Source organism: Dunckerocampus dactyliophorus, chromosome 5 (assembly GCF_027744805.1).
Source record: "Dunckerocampus dactyliophorus isolate RoL2022-P2 chromosome 5, RoL_Ddac_1.1, whole genome shotgun sequence".
Taxonomy (NCBI): domain Eukaryota; kingdom Metazoa; phylum Chordata; class Actinopteri; order Syngnathiformes; family Syngnathidae; genus Dunckerocampus; species Dunckerocampus dactyliophorus.
Window position 1 is genome coordinate 22,709,453 of NC_072823.1, and position 14,994 is coordinate 22,724,446.

General features: G+C 43.3%; 2 protein-coding genes across 2 annotated transcripts; one reads left to right on the forward strand and one right to left on the reverse strand.

Annotated features, from left to right (window-relative positions):
• Positions 1-381: 381 nt before the first annotated feature.
• tes (testis derived transcript (3 LIM domains)) lies at positions 382-8,599 on the reverse strand. Its single transcript, XM_054776385.1, has 7 exons — positions 8,426-8,599; positions 6,712-6,797; positions 5,313-5,799; positions 4,350-4,820; positions 2,998-3,213; positions 2,758-2,916; positions 382-2,570 (listed from the first exon to the last, which is right to left on the reverse strand). The coding sequence occupies exons 1-7, from the start codon at positions 8,450-8,452 to the stop codon at positions 2,379-2,381; spliced, it is 1,638 nt and encodes a 545-aa protein (XP_054632360.1). The 5' UTR covers positions 8,453-8,599; the 3' UTR covers positions 382-2,378.
• A 2,116-nt stretch (positions 8,600-10,715) lies between these two features.
• Positions 10,716-14,976, forward strand: cpa5 (carboxypeptidase A5). Its single transcript, XM_054777613.1, has 11 exons — positions 10,716-10,918; positions 11,069-11,150; positions 11,250-11,384; positions 12,089-12,193; positions 12,277-12,378; positions 12,472-12,573; positions 12,636-12,746; positions 12,823-12,913; positions 13,037-13,236; positions 13,326-13,410; positions 14,717-14,976. The coding sequence occupies exons 1-11, from the start codon at positions 10,839-10,841 to the stop codon at positions 14,902-14,904; spliced, it is 1,281 nt and encodes a 426-aa protein (XP_054633588.1). The 5' UTR covers positions 10,716-10,838; the 3' UTR covers positions 14,905-14,976.
• The last annotated feature ends 18 nt before the right edge of the window (positions 14,977-14,994 follow it).

A 14,994-nucleotide genomic window follows, 5' to 3' on the forward strand; every position in this document is an offset into this window, starting at 1 on the left:
CGGTGCAGCTTGATGCCGGGCACCATGGGAGACAATGGAGGTCGTCAGAGATGAAGCTTCCTTGAATTGTCCACCAAGAAGGTTTCCACCAAAAAGGAGAAAACACGAAAGCTCCACAGGAACCTCCATTGTGACTTATTTGACACCTAACTTAATGTCAGTGTTATGCTTGTATTTGTCCTGAGTTAAAAGGATGAATTTTAGCTTTTTTAAAAGACTTTTATTACAGAAGATTTCAATGAAAAACAGTCATCCTGTCATTGTATCGCATTTGTCTTTCATACTGTATGTACAGTGGCTTGAAAAAGTATTCATACCCCTTGAACTTTCCCACATTTTGTCATGTTCCGACCACAAACATAAATATATTTTATTGGCATTTTAGATGAAAGATCAACACAAGGCGACACACAATTGTGAAGTAGAAGGAAAATTGTACATGACTTTCAAATTTTTTTTTTAATAAAAAACTGAAAAATGTGGCGTGCAAAAGTATTCAGCCCCCTTTTCTCTGAGTGTAACCAGTTGCCTTCAGAGGTTGCCTGATGATTGCTGAATGATCAGCTGTTGACCTAATGATCAAATGGAGTCCACCTGTGTGTAATCTAACCTTAGTATAAATACAGCTGTTCTGTGATGGCCTCAGAGGTTTGCTAAGAGGACACTGGTCAGTGAACAGCATCATGAAGTCCAAGGAACACACTAAACAGGTCAGGGATAAAGTTGTGGAGAAGTTTAAAGCAGGGTTAGGTTATAAAAAGATTTCCCAAGCTTTGAACATCTCACGGAGCACTGTTCAATCCATCATCAAGAAATGGAAAGGGTATGGCACAACTGCAAACCTACCAAGACATGGCCGTCCACCGAAACTTACATGCCACAGAAGGAGAGCACTGATCAGAGACGCAGCCAAGACGCCCACGGTAACTCTGGAAGAGCTGCAGAGATCCACATCTCAGGTGGGGGAGTCTGTCCATAGGACAACAATTAGTCGTGCACTGCACAAAACTGGCCTTTATGGAAGAGTGGCAAGAAGAAAGCCATTGTTGAAAGAAAGCCATAAGAAGTCTTGTTTGCAGTTTGCCAGAAGCCATGTGGGGGACACAGCAAACGTGTGGAAGAAGGTGCTCTGATCAGATGAGACCAAAGTGGTACTTTTTGGCCTAAATGCAAAACGTTATGTGTGGTGGAAACCTAACACTGCACATCACTCTCAACACACCATCCCCACTGTCAAACATGGTGGTGGCAGCATCATGTTGTGGGGCTGCTTTTCTTCAGCAGGGACAGGGAAGCTGGTCAGAGTTGATGGGAAGATGGATGGAGCCAAATACAGGACAATCTTGGAAGAAAACCTGCTAGAATCTGCAAAAGACTTGAGAATGGGGCGGAGGTTCACCATCCAGCAGGACATCGACCCTCAACATAAAGCCAGAGCTACAATGGAATGGTTTAAAACAAAACATATTCCTGTGTTAGAATGGCCCAGTCAAAGTCCAGACCTAAATCTAGTCGAGAATTTGTGGCAAGATCTGAAAACTGCTGTTCACAAACGCTCTCCATCTAATCTTGCTGAGCTTGAGCTGTTCTGCAAAGAAGAATGGGCAAAAATTCCAGTCTCTAGATGTGCAAAGCTGCTAGAGACATTCCCCAAAAGACTTGCAGCTGTAATTTCAGCGAGAGGTGGTTCCACCAAGTATTGACACGGGGGGCTGAATACTTTTGCACCCCACATTTTTCAGTTTTTTTATTTAAAAAAAAAAAATTGAAAGTCATGTACAATTTTCCTTCGACTTCGCAATTGTGTGTCGCTTTGTGTTGATCTTTCATCTAAAATGCCAATAAAATATATTTATGTTTGTGGTCGGAACGTGACAAAATGTGGGAAAGTTCAAGGGGTATGAATACTTTTTCAAGCCACTGTACATAATGATGCATTCGTGTATGCATTAACTATAGCTGAGTAATGGCAGCCGTCTTGACTTTAACATTGACATGGTGTAGCAGGCCATGTATCGTCCTCACAATGCTTCCTGAGGAATTGTCATGAAAAAAATCCACCCAATTTGGCAAACAGTATGTGATCAGAAAGTATTCAGTCATTATGAAATGTAGAAATTCATATTTTAATCCGGCAATAAGAAGCTATAGGAATGTTGCATGGTAACAATCAGTAGTTGCCAGGGTCAGAAAGTTGTGTTGCCACTTTATCAGTGCCATTACGGTAATATGAGAGCTGAAGTAGAAAAAAAAAGTGCAGTAGACTTTAAGGCACAACGCCATTTGGCTCTTTTTGTAGGCTAACTGACATGTTTACCTCACCACGACTGTCACGGAGTTCTGGTTCCTAGTTGAGCGTGTTGCACCTTTATGAGCATCTAGGCAGCGCTGTTCTTCTTGCACTCCACGGAGCAGAAGAGGCAAGCCTGCGCTGCCATGAAGCGCTGGCCAATCAGACACTTGCTGCAGCCCGAGCACTTGAAGCACTGAGGCGCCGCGTGCCAGTGGTAGTCGCCGTACGACACACGCTGGGCTTCTGGTTCCACTGACTGCTGGCAGGACGAGCATTTCTGTCCAGATCAAAGACGCACGTCAGCAAATTCTTTAACATACATTTGACTTAAATTTACCTGTCATGTCTGAAATGATTGAAACAGCAGTTCCGTATCAGTGATGTTACATTAATCTATAAGAATGCCAATACGACAATACGAGAGTACTACAGACAGACCAAGTGCAGGGTGTTCTGTCTCTCACCACAGCGTAGTTGTTCATGTAGCAGGGCGTGCAGACAGGCTTGTCCTGTTCCATCACGTAGGTCTCTCCCGCCAGGATGAGGTCGCATTCAAAGCAGCAGAAGTGCTTCAGGTGCCAGTTGTGACCCTCGGCCTGAGTGTACTCGTTACAGAAGATCAGCTGTGGATGCACAACAACACACAATGAGTGATATAACATGCTTGCATGTTAGCGTCGCGCTAACAACATCTGCCTTTTTACCTCGTCGCAACCGGCGCAGCGCGGCTTCTCGCTGTCGCCGTAGTGACGACCGCAGTAGAGCTTGCCCCTCTTCCAGAAGTAGATCATGTCCACCAGCAGCTCGTTGCACGTGCAGCACACAAAGCACGCTGGGTGCCACAGCTTGTCGTAGCCGGCGCGCTCTGCGTACACAGCAGGGTCACCCATACGCATCGGCTGCTCGCAGTGGCGGCACGACTGGGAGGAAAGATGACAACAACATGAAGGTCATGTGGCGCTACCTTGTTTTTTTTTTTTTTTTTTACTACATTATTAAGCTTTTTTAGCCAGAAGCCTGAAGAAAATCATTTGTAGAAATGATACAATACCAGCAGTGTTCATTTGGACAGCAGTTTTTCATTTAGTTTTAGTCATTTATTTGACTTTTAGTCATACTTTACAAATTTTAATTTATTTGGTTTTAGACGACTAAATTTCACAACATTTTATTCAACTAAAATACACTCAACAAAAATATTAAAGTAAATATAAACATTTTTTGCTGTCATCTTCCACGAGCTGAACTCAAAGATACAAAACATTTTCTATGTACACAAAAAACACTTGCGACATCTGTGGCATTGTGCCGCTGTGTGGTAAAACTACACACTTTGGAGTGGCCTTTTATTGTGGACAGCCTCAGTCATGCTGTCGAATCAGCACCTTGCTATGCCACACCTGTGAGGTGGATGGATGATTTCGGTAAAGGAGAAGTGCTCACTAATACAGATCTAGACATATTTGCGGACAATACTTGACAGAAATAGGCTTTTTGTGTACTGTCTGTTTTGATTAGTTGGCATCTTGTATTTCGTCGTTTACAAAGCTATGACCAAAATTATTCGTCAACAAAATGATCACTGGTCCAGCGATGGCAGAAATAGTCAGAGAGAGGCCAAAATGCACAGAATGACAGGAAGTATCAACTAAATAACAACTAATTGTCGCTGAAAGGTTAATCACCCTAGCGGGTTGTAGTCATTGTTAGGCCACTAACAAAACGCCACTTTGGTGCCAAGAAGCACACAATGCATTGCTCACAAACAGTGCAACATCTGTCACTGGGTCAACATCAGTGTCAAAGTGGACCACTTTGATGTGGCAAAAGAAAGATTTGACCTTTCAACTTACAATCATAGAACTTCCTATTTGGGTGAAAGGGTGTGGGTTACATTGTGATCTTAAATTAGGGCTACACGAGGGAAATAATTCTGGACTGTCAAGTGGCTCCATCTCGTGTCTGCTGAGGTGACATTTACTTCAAGCTTTTTTTTTTTTTTTTTTTTAAATCACAAAATGAAACAAATGTTGAGGAGAAAAGTAAATGTTCTTACAAAGTTTTGCTGTGAGGGTCTAGTTTGTTGGGCTCCAGGGGCAACCATGGCTCCAGCGGTGGCTGCAGTACCCACAGCGCCTCCAGCTGGACTTGAACTTCCTGACGTGGCGCCAGCTCCAGTCCCTGCAGCTCCAGGAGCACCCTTTGGGCCCACTCTGCTGGATACGGCTCCAGCTTTAGGCCCTCCAGCTGCACCAGCACCACCTGGTCCAACCTGACCCGCTGCCGCCTGCACCAGAACCATCTCCTCAGGCAGCCTGACGTCCCCGATCCCCAGGGCCTCGTCCTTGTACTTGCGCACGTACTGCTGCATCTGCTTGACCTCCGCCGGGCTAAGCTGGTGGCATTTGGCGGGGTCCTGGTCGTGTTCAGGTAGCTGGTGGGCCATCTGCTGACGACGGTACGCGGCTCCTTCCGAGCCGGCCACGGGCCGCTTCTCTGGTGGGAGCAGCTCAATGTAGCGCACCGCCTGCGAAACAAGGAGAACGGTGATAAAGGACAATGGTTGAAGGACAGCAGAGGACAAGGAAAACAACTTTCTAATAAGATATGACCTGAGACTAAACAAATACAGACACCTCAGCATCTCATTATGTGGTAGCAGAGGCAAGTTTATAAATACATAGTATTAAGACTTGAGCTTTCAGTTTCTAAATGTTACTAAGTAGACGTTTAGTAGATTTTTATTTTAATATTGTCACCTAGCGCTTACTACCGTTTCTACTAAATTCCTGGTTGAATTCCGGCGCCCTCTAGCGTTCAATGACTGTCATGGTGACATGAAGCAGTACAAATATGAGAACAAAATTAGAAACTATAGGACAGATTAAGATCATTTCTGGAAAAAAGAAATAAGCTACGCACACACTGGAAACAACTTAATCTGCCTTTGTTGGGTATTACGGTCATTCAGTATGACGAATATGAACGGTATATTTGCTGATGGTGTGCAAACACTTACCACACATTTGTTTGCCACAGGGGGGGCCCAATCATACGTGACAGACTTCAGAGGCGTGTCTTTGGTGACCGGCACAACATCAGCTGTAGACGAACCGATGGAAATTGTCGCTGTGCTCACTTTGAGGGGGGTGACGGCAGCTGGGGCAAGCTGAGCCTGCCCAACGCCGGACGCCGCCCCCCCAAAGGCTGCAGCGGGTCGGACAGAAGCAGCTGCGGTGGCTGGAGTCACGGTGGCTGTGGATGAGGCTGCATGAGGCACGGCAATGGATGCGACGGCGGGTAACACTGTGTGAGCGGTGGCCGGGCTGGCTAAAGTGATAGTGACTGCATTGCCGTGGTACACGGGGACTCCATCCGTCTTGAGCTTGGTGATGAGGCCGGTGTACTTGGTGTCCTCGAACAGCTTGCCGACCTTCTTGTTCTCCTCAGAGTTCATCTGCACGTTGTGCTCCGTCAGGCCACATTTGCAATTACGACAAATTTTTCTGTAACAGACCAACAATTCTTACCACTCTTTCTTTAACTTTGTCACACTCAGCTTGTAAAATTACACCTTGAACCTTTAAAGTTCAGATTGTTACTAAGAATAAATGCATTATTGCGCTTACATTTTAAAATGAATGCTGCTTCACTTCTTCTTATACCATTAAAGCTGTAAGAACTTGACAGCAGATGTCATATTTTGTGGTGTCAGACTGTGTGAAGCATAACTGTTCATTTCTTTTTACAAACACCAAAAAGCCAAAACGAGACCAGAGTTTAATTTTCAGAAAGTGCGAGCAGTTGCGCATCGACAGCTGAGCAAGTCGAAATAACGCCAGCTATAATGATGAGCATGACTGAGAACTCCTTTACTGACACGTTTAAAAGGAACATCATGAGCAGTGACCCGTAGCGTTTCTTTGTGTTGTGACAATCACTCGAACACGGAGACGAGCCAAGTGTGGCTAACTGGAGCCCAGACAGAAGCGCTTTTTAATGTGCTACTGGCCCCAAGCACGCACGTGCAAGCGCACACCGACACACACAAACAACACAGCACGGCAACACTGTGGAATCTTATTATGCGTCACTTTTTCCTATGTGTGACACACTGTTCTGTTTAAGAAAGTACAGCCTGAAGTCAAATGTCTACACAGGTCCTGTCTTGCAATATTTCAACAAGGGTCTTGTCACTGTGTTAAATAAAGTTTGACAATATTCCCTGCACTGAACAAGCAAGCTGCTTACACAAATGCCTGCTTCAATGCTGACTTTGTACTATATACACACACTAGGCTATATTTTCACTTTACCTATTCTACTTTGTATTTATGCATTACCGGAGACGAGTTGCAGTAACACACCAGGCTCAATAAAGTATTCAGATTACTCCGACATGTTAAACTGGTACAAACCTCCAGAAGTGAAGCTCAAAGCCTTCACACTTGTCTTTACACTTCAAGCAGGCCGCTCCGGCCCCAAACTCGTGACCCAGCGTCATCTGCAACAGAAAGAGCACAAAGCAGGTTACAAGTGACAACATACAGTAGATCATAATAATGATGATGATGATGATGGAGCACACGGCTATAGTCATTTGAAGAAATTCATCCATCAATGGGAAAATCAGAAATGCATGATTGTAGGCGACCACAACGTATCCCACAGAGCTTGCGAACGCTTACATTTACACCAACTGGCCACTCCAATACGTACGCCTGCAAAGTCGACCACAGTGACTCGCCGTGCTCTCTCAATACGCTGACTCATGCTTCCACTTGATGAAGTTTCATGTGCAACAATGGCAGACAAAGTCTACTTTTTACAAGACACTTTATGAGTTAGAGTTCACAAGCCTCGCTTCCTCTTTAGCCAAAACTCACCAGCCACTTCATTAGGCAAACAATATACAGTAATGAGGTCCAATACAAAAACTCAGCATTTGTTAATGGAAACATTAATCTTACATTATGAGATAAAGAGGCCAAGAAAGACATCTGAAGAATATTTCAAACTTCACGTGTCTAAAGATGCTGAGATGTTTAGGAGGGTGATTTCCTTCATTCTTGTTGCAGATGTTCCCATCAAACATCTATTTAAGCCTTGATGAGCAACCACAGCTGCATGGATGATTATTTACACAGTATTGCATATTTTATGGATGAACCTAAGATGTCAGTGTATGAAGAAGCACAGCAGATCATTAGTCATGGCCACCAGCAGCATTTTTTTTAAGTATTTATCTCCACAGATTAAAATCCCATCTGCAGCCTGTCTGGGTCATCCAAGTCACAATAAAGCATCATCTATGACACAAAGAGCGCACTAACAGACGGGCATTATTAGATACTTTATTAATCTCCAAGATAAATTAAAAAAAAGACATTCACAAGCTGCTAAAATGGTTCTAACTGCTAACTTCTGCTATGTTTTGTGTTTTTTTATCTCAACAAAGCATTAATGAATAGAGGACTACAATTCTAGTAAATACTCTACTGTATCACAACAGATCCTAGCAATTCCCTACTGGCTGCAAAGAGCATGGCGATGACATCAGATTTGTCCAGTAATTTCCAGTGGCATCATTGTTCTTGGTTTGTGCTCTCATATTGAACCTTTCATGGGGAAAAATGCAATATTTATGGACTTTGGCTTGAGAAAAATAAAAACTATGGAAAGAACAGCGCCTTTTAGTAACAGTGTCAATGCATGTATGTGGTCATCAAGTCTTCCATAGGCTTTAAATGTATGCTATATAAAAGAAAAATGTCTGTCACCTTTGGGGTAGACAATGCATTTTTTTAATTGTTCATAATCCACACAGCAGGAATGTTTAAATTGCTATAAAATGGAGGTCGTTTGTTGGTTAAATAGTTTAACTCGATACTATTTGCTAGTTAGCTAATTTAGCTAAGTCATTTTAAATCTAACTCAGTGTAATTCAGCAAACACCAAACATGAATGTCATGTTAATTAACCACATTAACAAAGAAAGAGTTACTTTAGGGACACGTTGAGAATAAAAGTGTGAAAATTGCAACTGTAACAACTTATCAACTTATCAACTTTTTTGACCACCTGATGTTTGCGTGCGCACCTTAACTGGGCGTTGACCCGCCGGAAACTCACCTTCTTCACTTCCTTCTCGATCTCCATGTTTGCTTTTGGATACAAAGCACACCAACAAAACCGAGGTGATTCCAAGGAGGAGGACGCCGTCAACGACACAAAACACACACAAGTAGTTGGACCGGAGACGGCAGACGTGCCGGTTCGAACACAGCCTTTCACTTCTGAATATCAGCCGGCTCCGTACGCAGGTCAAGTTAGCTATAACTACAGGCAGCAACAACCGGTTTGAAGTCACAAAATTAAGATCAACACGTCGGAGCGTTGACTAAATGTAAACGTTGTACACTACAATTAATATTATTAGGTATTATACATATAATTCCATTGTGGATTTTATACACAAAGATGATCCAATGTGATTTACACTAATTATGAGTGGCGGGAGACGTTTTATTTTGAAATCAACGGCCTTTTTCTTTCGTTCCCCGCTAATAATCTTTCCGCACATTACACTCAGCAGGTCTTTGTTACTTTCACTTTGAAGCGGCGCTTCCGCATTGACAGACGTTGCTTTGAACCAATAAAAACGTGCAAGACACAGCCGTGGACTCAAAGGCAGCCAATCAGTGTGTAGTAAAGGCGGGGCCTCATCCTAACAAAGAGTCAAAGGAGTTAGATAAATTCAACCTGCAGTTTTTCCATCGTTTCTTCACCCAAACACAATTGTTTTTATGTTTTCTTCCACACGTTTAAAGACAGACACTTTCGTTAAACCACAGCTGTTGTGATGTCATTTTTTTAGGAAATCATGTGGTTTCCTTTGAGGGCGACGCCCTAAAAGGACAGATAATCATGTCAGTTGTTATTATGCAATATGATCTGTCTGCGCTGCTGTTGTGCAATTACATATTCTGGTCTCAGCTTACTAATATTTTAAACTATACTCATCATTTGCAATCGATGGTATTAATGATGTTGTAAGCAGGAGTGCTAGTTCATCAGGCAAGGAAGGCAACTGCTTAGTACCCCAACCCAGTTGGAGGCCCTCGAGGGCTGACAAACTTTAAATTTAAACTCCTACAGCAGTGGATCCATGCAAATAGTCTGTGGTTGTTTACACTCCATGAACGTACACACTGTGAAAAAATCTACTAGTAATGTCAATAATGTAAGTAATGGAAATAACATGTTGAAATAAAGGAAGTTGTGTGTCATAATGCTGTCTCACAGTCACTAGAATTACAGCAGGGCATGTCTCAGTGGGAGACAGCGACCTGATGTCCACAGTGAGCAGGTGAGAGAACATACTGATTGGTGGTCCATTTGTGTGTGTGAGTGTGTGTGTGTGTGTGTGCGTGTGTGTATGTGCGTGCGTGCGTGCGTGTGTGTGACTCTGACAGGTGTTTTTATCACCTGGCTCTCTTTGCTATATTGATATCAGTTGTCTTACATAACAAAGCTGCAGCTTGTCAGGCATGCTGTAGGTTTAGTTAACTAGGCTACTAAAATAAACTTGTTATGAGCGAGCGAAGGAATGTCCAATATTTGAACATTGCCAGTAGAAGGCAGGCGGTAAACATATATTTAAGCGTGTGTTATCAGAATGTTTCATTTGGTCCTGTAAGGAGACTCTGCCAATGGAGCACATGTTCTTTCACACTAACATGCACTCAAGGTTCGTCTTTTTTTCACCTAATTCGGACTTTTGTGTTTGAAGTGAAGCGGCGAGGCCAGAAAAGAGGAAGATGCTACTGTAGGTGTCTTCTCCTTCCTGTATTTGCTTACTTTATTTGGTCAATGAATTACTGTTGTGCATTTACTGTATGTATTTCATTTCTTGATGTTTCTGGATAATCTTCAACGGGAGTTTCCACAGTGCAGCCCCAGGCGACATTTGCACCATGCTGCTCCTTCAATCAGAAATATTTTTTAACAAAAAAACAGCAGTAATATAATGTATTTCCAGCATATTTTCAATGAAATAGTCTCCAGCATTCTTTGATTTTTCATTATGTGGCCCTCCGTGTAAAATGTTTCGACATCCCTCTGTACAAGGTCACACAATAAATTAACACAATGATGCAATATTGTTATGAATAAGTAATACAGCTCTGGAAAAATATTTTTTTATCCATTATATTGCTTATTTTGTGTATCTAGGTTTTTATCTATTGGATTTCATATTTTCTTTAATTTTAGCGTAGAATTAATATTACAGCAGTTAAGGTAAATACTGAATAAAAGCTACTGTTTTGTCTGCTAATCTGCACATTAAGAGTTGACTAGTGAAGAGTGGTCCGAAGGATCCAGATCCAGGACAACCTTGGCGCTCGAACTACACAGGTGTGCGACGTGGGAATTGGAGCAGCCGCTGACACACCTCCCTGTCACTGAGCAAGGTTGTTTATTTGGCTCACGTGACCCGCTTGGCCGGTCCATAAAGGTGCGAGCTGGGATACCGGGTGTGCTCATGTGGTCTGTCATAATGAGGGGGCTTTTTGTGTTGGCCGCGCTGCTCGTTGCTACTCTGGGCAAGGAGACGTTTGAGGGGTGAGTTGGTGACGTGTAATTATATTTGATCACAATGTACGTATACTGTACTGTATGTACAGTATGTAAACTGTATGTAGACGCCAGTACTACAATAATAATACTGATGTGTGTTGTAGTTGTGTCAAAATTGGTGTTTCTTCCTAAAAGGCATCAGGTCCTTCGCATGGTAGCAAAGGATGAACTCCAGTTGTCTCTTCTCACTCAGCTGGAAGACATGGAGGAGTTTGGGGTCAGACAACATCACCTTAAAGAAAAACTAAAAACTAGCGCCTGTTTTATTCAATTGACTTCTATTGAGTGTGTGGGTGTGTGTGTGTGATGTTGTCAGCTCGACTTCTGGATGGAGGTGACTGACGTGAACACTTACGCGGATGTCCGAGTTCCTCTCCACAGTCTGGAGGCTGTCAAGCTTTTCCTGGAGAGCAACGGCATTGACTACTCCATCATGATTGAAGACCTACAGGTGGGACAACCGTCGTTGTAGTCATTTGTTCATGAGACAGTCTTTCGTTCATACTTACTTTCATTAGTAAATGAGTTAGCTTGTTGGTCCACTGGTTAGTTGGTTGTTCATTTGTTTGTTAGTGGTTTGTTTGTTGATTGCTTTGCTGGTTATTTGATTGTTCGTAAGTCAGTCATTGTTCATTTGTTTGTCTGTTAGTTGTTAGTTCATTTGTTCCTTAATTATTGGTTTGTTAATGTGTTTATTGCTTCTTTAGTTATTTGTTTGTTTGTCAGTCAGTTCTTCAGGAGTCAGTCTTTGTTAATTTGTTTATTAGTTGGTGTGTTTGTTTTGTCCTTATTTGGTTAGTTCTTTGTTCATTTGCTCGTCAGTTTGTTAATTTCTTTGTTTATTTTTCTGTTCATTAGTTAGTTTCTTGTTGATTTGTTCATTCTGTCAGCCATTTGTCAATGAATTGTTCATCCGTTGGTTTGTTAGTCAGTGAGTCAATCTCCCGTACATCAGTCAGTTATTTATTTGTTCTTTTTTGTTGGTTTATTTGTTTGTACATTAGAGTGTTAGGTTCGGACACCATGACTTTGTAATGCACAAGTGTAGGACTGGAGTGGAACTGTACCACTCAACAGACGTGTTTAGGTTTTGTTCAGCCTTGGCAGAAGTAAGCGCTATACTAAGAGACATTGCTTGTGTTCTCTGGTCCTCAGAACATCCTGGATGAGGAGCAGGAGGAGATGGACGCTTCTACTCGTACAGCTGAGCCCAGAAACACCGACAACTTTGAATTTTCCAGATACCACAGCATCAGTGAGGTTGGAGTGACAGCAACACTCAAACTATTTATTTCTTTGCTATTACTGACTCTGAGACTGGTGATTTGGTCTTGTTGTGGTAGCTGTACCGGTTCCAGGACATGCTGGTTGCTGAGAATCCCAAACTGGTCAGCAAACTGGTGATTGGTCAGAGTTACGAGCGTCGTCCCCTCAACGTGCTCAAGGTTAACGCAACAGCAATGCAGACTGACCTTGGAACAAAATTACTGATCTTTACCTTCATGACACTGACTGACAAGCTTTCTTTCTGTTTTTAGTTCAGTACCGGTGGAAGAAATCGTCCCTCCATCTGGATTGACACTGGGATCCACTCCAGGGAATGGGTGACCCAGGCTAGCGGCGCCTGGTTTGCCAAGAAGGTGCTGTAAAAAGTCTGTCAGTGCCATTTTCATGTTCTGACAGTCGTTTACGTTGCTTTCAGATCGTGACCGACTACGGCCGTGACCCCGTGCTCACCGCCATCCTGAACAAGATGGACATCTTCCTGGAGATGGTCACCAACCCTGACGGTTACTACTACACCCACACTAGTGTGAGCTGGGAATACCCTGTCTTTCTCAGTAAGACCAACTGCAAGACTTGACATTACGTGTACGTGATGTTTCCAGAACCGCATGTGGCGCAAGACCAGGAAGCCCAATCCTGGTACCAGCTGTGTCGGAGTTGACCCCAACAGGAACTGGGATGCTGGTTTTGGAGGTAACATCTCAGATGCTTTGACTCCCAAGTAACTTACGTTTCTCAAGATCAGATTTAGGATTTAGGAATTGTTGTTGAAAGTTGTCTTAAGAAGTGGTTATGTTTTCCCTATCATGACTGTAGGACCTGGGGCCAGCGGTAACGCTTGCTCCGAGACCTACCGTGGACCCAGGGCCCACTCTGAGTCGGAGGTCAAATCGATCGTGGACTTTGTGAAGTCTCACGGCAACATCAAGGCCTTTGTGTCCATCCACTCGTACTCACAGATGTTGCTGTACCCTTACGGCTACACCAGGACCCCCGTCAGGGACCAGGCTGAACTGGTACAAGCGAAATGTTGACCGCCATGGTCTCATTTGTACTGGTGCTACTCATACATACAATAACAAGCGTTTCATTGTGTTTTCTGCAGCACAGTCTGGCAAGGAAAGCCATCACTGACTTGGCCTCTCTGTACGGCACTCATTACAGATATGGAAGCATCATCAACACCATCTGTGAGTTCTTTTTACTTCCACCAAAGAACACTTTTGTCATCATCAAGGCTTTGTTGGTGTCCAACCTCCTGTTGTCTAATTATACAATAATGCAAGTAGAGCGCGGGCCGCATGGTGGCCTAGTGGTTAGCATGTTGGCCACACGGTCAGGGGATCGGGAAGATCTTGGTTTGAATCTCCGTTGGGCTCTGTCTGTGTGGAGTTTGCATGTTCTCCCTGTGCGTGTGCTGGTTTTCTCCCACATTCCAAAAACATGCATGTTAGGTTAATTGGTGACTCTAAATTGTCCATAGGTATGAATGTGAGTGTGAATGGTTGTTTGTCTATATGTGCCCTACGATTGGTTGACGACCAGACCAGGGTGTACCCCGCCTCTCGTCCGAAGTCCGCTGGGATAGGCTCCAGCATACTCGCGAGGAAAAGCCGTGACCCTAGTGAGTTTCCTGGGAAACTCCAGTATTTTGCCCTTCTTTCTCAACGTCCTCCCTTTACCGAAATTTTTTTTAAAAATCTTCTCCGGTAGTGCCGGCAGCCAAAGAAAGCAGCGCAGCTTCCGGTCCTCTCAGCCTCGGCAATACTTATTTTCTCTTATATTCCCAATTTTCAATTGCAAATGTTGACATGTATGGCATGGATCATCTTACACATGTTCGTCTGACTCATTTAATTGAAAAACCTTTATGTTCCACTCCAGTCCTGTAGGTGGCGGTAATCCACATTACAAAATGCCACACACAGCAAACTTTTTTCGCGCCACAGCTCTCTATCTGCCTGATCTGGTGGTTCACTTGCCCAATTAATATTATTGTACATTGGTTTTATAAAGTGTTTTTTGAGATACTTAGGAACCCTTTAGTAACTAAAAACCTTTTTTTGTGCCAAGATGACAGATTGGCCATAGTATTCCACTTTAATGACATCATACAGAGAATGAATTCTTTTGAACAAATTGATAGAAAACCTGCTTTGATTTCATATGTCAACATGACAAACTGATATTCAAGTATTTATGATAGCAAAAAAAATGCTTGGAATACGTTTCATGACCAGACAATACTAAAGTTGAAAAGATATACTTTATCTACAGGAGAAATGCAGTTGCACACATTATAATGTTTCTTTCAAAATTGAAAGAACAAATACATTGAGCAAGGCGATACTTACCACACACTTCCAGGCTTTCATGGGCCACATAAAATGTGGTGGGCCAGATCTGGCCCCCAAGCCTTGAGTTTGAGCCCCGTGTCCCAGATGGTCCGTCACTGATTTCGCAGATAAGTCAATTTTTAATCCTTTTCTGCAACAGACCAAGCCAGTGGCGGCACTATCGACTGGACCTACAACCAGGGTATCAAGTACTCGTTCACCTTCGAGCTGAGGGACACGGGACGCTACGGCTTCATGCTGCCCGCCAACCAGATCATCCCCACGGCCAGGGAGACGTGGCTGGCCCTCATGGCCATCATGGACCACACCTCCAAAAACCTGTACTAATTTAAGAGCGCCATTGTGGCAGGTATTGTGACTCCTCCAATGTGATCAGACCATTAAAAAACCGCAAGTTTCTGACTGTTGGCAGTCTTT